We start from the raw sequence: 4710 nt of genomic DNA on the forward strand, positions 1-4710 counted from the left end.
GATTGTATTACTTAGTAATACAATCTATGGTATAAGTGTCTTCCCACGCGCGCAAGCAATTTCCATTTCTCCCACAGGACTCACTAGTTCTCACTCTATGGTTATAGAAGATGGAACCAGACAGTATTCCATTGCGCTTGAGTTATTTGTCGGAAAGATACGACAAAAATCTACCTCAAGTAATATCAGTTACTGAAGCCATTTATGGAAGCTATGAGGATCTCCTAGAAGACGGGCAAGAGTTCGAAGTGTATTTTAAGAAGGAGACACCAGTTTTCAGTATGAGGATGGCAGACAAAACGTACACAGTACCACTGAATAGCACCTTTATGTTCAGTGTATTATATAATCCTAAGAATGAGGATTTAAGCATTGCTAGAAGAGGCTACAATTTTCCAACAGTTGCTGACCTCATGAAAGCAGATCCTCTACCTACTGTGGTGTATGTTGGAAGAGATTGTGTAGTTGCCTCTAAGAAGAAAAGCAGAAAAGACCAATCCATTTTAAAAGGTCAAATTTTGTTGATACTGGAAGCCATTAATAAGCCAAAAAGCAAAACGCTTAAATGTTTAATAATAGGCGAAGCATCGAAAGAAGTTTTCTTAGATGAAGCCTGTGAAGGATGTTTTAGTACAAAAGAGTCACTCCTTTTGTTTCCATTGCCAAAAATTGCTAAATGCATAAAACGACCATTTATGACTTCAATGTATCTGAGTGATGGTAAAATCCTTCATCCAAAATTTCGTAATAGACATGGCATGATTGACACTACAGAGTTATCATCAGTGGGATCTTTCATTTGCTCAACCAATCTCCCTAGTAGTAGAGCTACAAGCCTAGTTGAAATATTCGTCACTGTATCAGTAATGTTTTGTGTTAATCAAAAAAATGAAGCAGAGCTTGCCACTTTAAATGACAACTCAATCCTATTGTCAGAGAAACTCACACCAGATCAAATATCTGCTGTGATTTTTGATTCAACTGCAACTACAAATCTGCTACAGAATGACCTACTATTACCACAACATATTAGCAACTGGTTAGATGAGGTAATCCTAACAAAGCGGACTCCTCCTAGGGTACATCAAATATATGAGTCATTGGAACCTTTCACAGACAAACAATTTGATCAAAATGAAGCGTCACCTTCAATGTCAGTACAAAGTTCTGTAGACACTCACTCTCCACCTCCTCTACCACCTAGACGAAGCATGATTCTATCACCTCCATCACCTCTGATGGGTCCAGTACAAGTTGCTACACTAAACAACTGTGCTTATGGTGTAGCAAAATTGCAAAAAAGTCCAGGTAACTAATGATTATTTTATTATGTTAAACCATGCTTGAAGGTGTCCACACTATTTGAAACTTGAAGGCAAAGGCTGAGGAGTTTTAAAATAGTGTGGAAACCTTCAAACATGGTTTAAATGTATGGGTAATTTATATACTAATTAAGAGGTATCAAAGGAATTTGTCCACCTCCCATGTGTGTAATGGATTTAAAATAGTAACATGTATAGTTATGTATTGCTTTTATGTGGGCTTCAGTTGTCATAGTGATAATGTGTTATCAAAACAATGTTTTGCAGATCATAATTAGTGAAAGAATTTGCATAGGTTACTTTATAGCTTGAAATTTTCGTGGAATGTAAATTTTGTGGTTTTCGTGGTTATGGGCTACCTACGAAATTTAAACCCACGAAATCATTGAAGTGCCATCCCCTCATGGGCTATGTAAACTGTCAACCACGAAAATTAAACCACAAATTGCCCCACTAGGAGCAAACCACAAAAATATCGACCCACAAAAATTTCAAGCTATACAGTAGTTTAATTAAACAGATTTATGCATGTGTTTGCGTTTTTATACTAACTGGATTAATAATTTTTCATTGCAGTACATGCAGCTACCGAAGCAAAGCAACCAGAGAGTAAAATAGGGCAGTATTTTGATACAAATAAGAGGTTATTAGCAGATTATAACGTTTCAAAGGTAAGACTCCTATTAACATGCACACTATATTTGTATTTGTATAGATAGGAGAGTTTCTTGGTCTAATGGGATTAAAGCAGTATGCTGCTACATTTTCACATGAATTAGTTGACGGAAAATTATTCTTTGAATTGGATGATGTAATGCTTGAAGAGGATCTTGGTATTACTAGCAAACTACATCGATTAAGAATGATGAGAATTATCAGAGGAGAACAGCATGTGAATGATTTTCTAACTATATAACTAAACTGTTTGCTAACTAGATTAATTGTAAACCTAAATATTATTATTTTGACATTTACTATTTTTATGCTGCTCACAAACTTTTTCCCGTGTTTTAATCCATGGTATATTTTATGCATTCGTGTTATAGCTAGACCTTTTTTCATTAGTATTAGTGGAAAGATGCTGCCTTACAATATGACTGCAGATAGAGAAAGACTAAAAAACAATATTACTTGTGTGATACCCCTGGGTGAAATTGATTATTCAATATTAGTTTTAAAGAATAATTTTTATTTTAAGCATGCTCTCATTTGAGTTAATAAATGTGTTGATACACAAGTATAGTCACATGACATTATTTCAATTTAAATTCTGAGCAAACAATTACTGACTTTTGTAAATTTTGATGTACATGTGCATGATGTGTCACTGATGTGTAAACACAAAATTATTTTATATGTTGTTTTGACTGTATTCATATCCTACTGTTCTTCAGACCATGCATAAATTGCTATCAAAGGTTAGATCTACAGCTGACTTTTTATGGCTGGATAGCTTAACCCATAGTAATAAATGAAATTGCCAATTGCATGTTGGCTAACACAGTTAGCAAAAACAATCTAATGCTCATTTGGTCAATTGTCCTCTTCATTTTGTTGTATACTGCTGCTTCATTAATTGAGCAAAATGCAACTCACATTGGTATAAAATAGGAGAAACTGCTTTATTATTAAATTCAAAAAATCAAAACTTACCTTTACAACCATCAATGCCTCATGAACACTTTGATTGAAGTGTACGATTTTATTAACACTTTTGTGACTACAATAATTGTACATCAATTTTGATAGCTAGCTGGTTATTTATACCTTTATGCCTCAATTTGCTTGTACTGATCAAATACATCTTTAGTAATGTCATTCCAAGTAAATGAAGATATTGAAACACATTAAGTACTGTGCTGTATAGCTAGTAATTTTTTAAGGGGGAATTTTGGTGTTTTCATGAGTGATAATGCATGCTATGTGTAGGCTGTGTATAAATATTACTCTGATGTTTTAACTGGCTGCTATCAAGTGCTATTTCTCAAAAGCCATACCTTTTTGGTAGATGCTCAACCCTGTGGTTTGATAGATAGCTTACATTGTGTACTCAGCAGAGGGCTCTCAATAAAAGTAAAAAAATGAAAATAAATTGAGGTCAAAAATTGCAAAAATAGCTCTGTAACAGTAAATGCATGTATGTATAATAAGCAGCAAAAGAATTAGCAAAACAATGAAAAATGTTTCACATAATGTTTATTTCATTTCTTCATAAATTTTTTCATTGTCCTCTTTACTTTTTGTATACACTTCTGCTCCATGCATTCTGTTACTGAAGGATGGAGTATCACTGTACAAGTTATATTCTAATTTATTCTTTCTTTTATTAAGAACCACAATCACTAATATTATTATTAGTACAAAGATAACTAAAAATGAAGACAAAAAAGATGAACATAAATCAACGTAGTTGGCACAAAGGGAAAATGTGTATGTGATTGGTTGATACCTAAAAGTGATTAGTGATATAATAAGCAATGGTACAGTGTCGTACAAAGAGTTTTCAAGTTGATTTGAAGTCTACATTAAAAATTAAATAATAAACATATTAACTTCATTATATGACTCACATTGGCATTTGAAGTACCACCAGCTACTAATAAATATTACAGAGCCTGCTTTATTATGAATTCAAATAAGTAAAACTTACCTTTACAACTAACTCTATCATCAGACAATACCTCATCAGAAAAACACTCACAGTGAAATGAGCCAATTTCATTGACACATTTGTGACTACAATTATTTGTACCAGTAGAACACTCATCAACATCTAGAGAGCAACAATGCTCAGTAAGTAAAAAATTAAACATCTACCTGCACAGAAAGAGTTGTGTCTTAGATTAAAGCCAGTATTACAGGAACAATAATAGCTTCCAAATGTATTTGTACACAACTGCTGAAAACCACCATTTGTATTATTGCATTCATCAATATCTATTATTACATTGTTATTTAAATATAAGCATATAATCACTACCTTGGCATTGGTTATTTCATATATTGAATCCATCCATGCAATGACACTCATAACTTCCTTGTGTATTAATACAAGTGTGATTGCATCCATTGCTCTCATCATCACATTCATTGATATCTAGCAGTAGCTACATGTGTATTCTAACAATTACGCAGATCATATTCTAGTCAATATCCAGAATTACAAGAACAAGTGTAACTGCCATTGGTATTAGTGCAAACTTGATTACAACCTCCATTAAAGGTATGACACTCACTGATATCCGTTGAAAAAGAATAACAATTTTTGATGTGTCATGCAAATTATATGAGCAATAATTCAAAAAATACCTTACAATAGTTTATTTTGAGTGAAGTATTTTTGTAAAATTTCTATTTGCCAAACATTCATAAGAATAATAAATAAATG

At 32.9% G+C, this 4710-nt stretch overlaps 2 protein-coding genes across 2 annotated transcripts; one reads left to right on the forward strand and one right to left on the reverse strand.

Annotated features, from left to right (window-relative positions):
• The first annotated feature begins 25 nt into the window (after positions 1 to 25).
• LOC109586808 (uncharacterized) lies at positions 26 to 2238 on the forward strand. The gene is made up of 3 exons (XM_020003022.1): positions 26 to 1308; positions 1899 to 1993; positions 2038 to 2238. The coding sequence occupies exons 1-3, from the start codon at positions 111 to 113 to the stop codon at positions 2236 to 2238; spliced, it is 1494 nt and encodes a 497-aa protein (XP_019858581.1). The 5' UTR covers positions 26 to 110.
• A 1410-nt stretch (positions 2239 to 3648) lies between these two features.
• On the reverse strand, positions 3649 to 4392 carry LOC109586809 (fibulin-5-like). The gene is made up of 5 exons (XM_020003023.1): positions 4140 to 4392; positions 3973 to 4095; positions 3893 to 3918; positions 3772 to 3842; positions 3649 to 3691 (listed from the first exon to the last, which is right to left on the reverse strand). Exons 1-5 carry the CDS (start codon positions 4390 to 4392, stop codon positions 3649 to 3651), a joined length of 516 nt encoding a protein of 171 aa, XP_019858582.1.
• Positions 4393 to 4710: the final 318 nt, after the last annotated feature.

Source organism: Amphimedon queenslandica, unplaced genomic scaffold (assembly GCF_000090795.2).
Source record: "Amphimedon queenslandica unplaced genomic scaffold, v1.1 AMPQUscaffold_12776, whole genome shotgun sequence".
Lineage (NCBI taxonomy): Eukaryota > Metazoa > Porifera > Demospongiae > Haplosclerida > Niphatidae > Amphimedon > Amphimedon queenslandica.

Excerpts from the sequence above, each read along its gene's own strand:
- LOC109586808 (XM_020003022.1), top strand. The coding sequence starts at position 111 with ATGGAACCAGACAGTATTCCATTGCGCTTGAGTTATTTGTCGGAAAGA. Across the intron at positions 1,309-1,898 it reads AAAATTGCAAAAAAGTCCAG|TACATGCAGCTACCGAAGCA; the intron begins GTAACTAATGAT and ends TTTTCATTGCAG. Across the intron at positions 1,994-2,037 it reads CAGATTATAACGTTTCAAAG|ATAGGAGAGTTTCTTGGTCT; the intron begins GTAAGACTCCTA and ends GTATTTGTATAG.
- LOC109586809 (XM_020003023.1), bottom strand. The coding sequence starts at position 4,392 with ATGGATGCAATCACACTTGTATTAATACACAAGGAAGTTATGAGTGTC. Across the intron at positions 4,096-4,139 it reads ACACAACTCTTTCTGTGCAG|ATGTTGATGAGTGTTCTACT; the intron begins GTAGATGTTTAA and ends GTTGCTCTCTAG. Across the intron at positions 3,843-3,892 it reads GTGGTACTTCAAATGCCAAT|ACTTCAAATCAACTTGAAAA; the intron begins GTGAGTCATATA and ends TTTTTAATGTAG.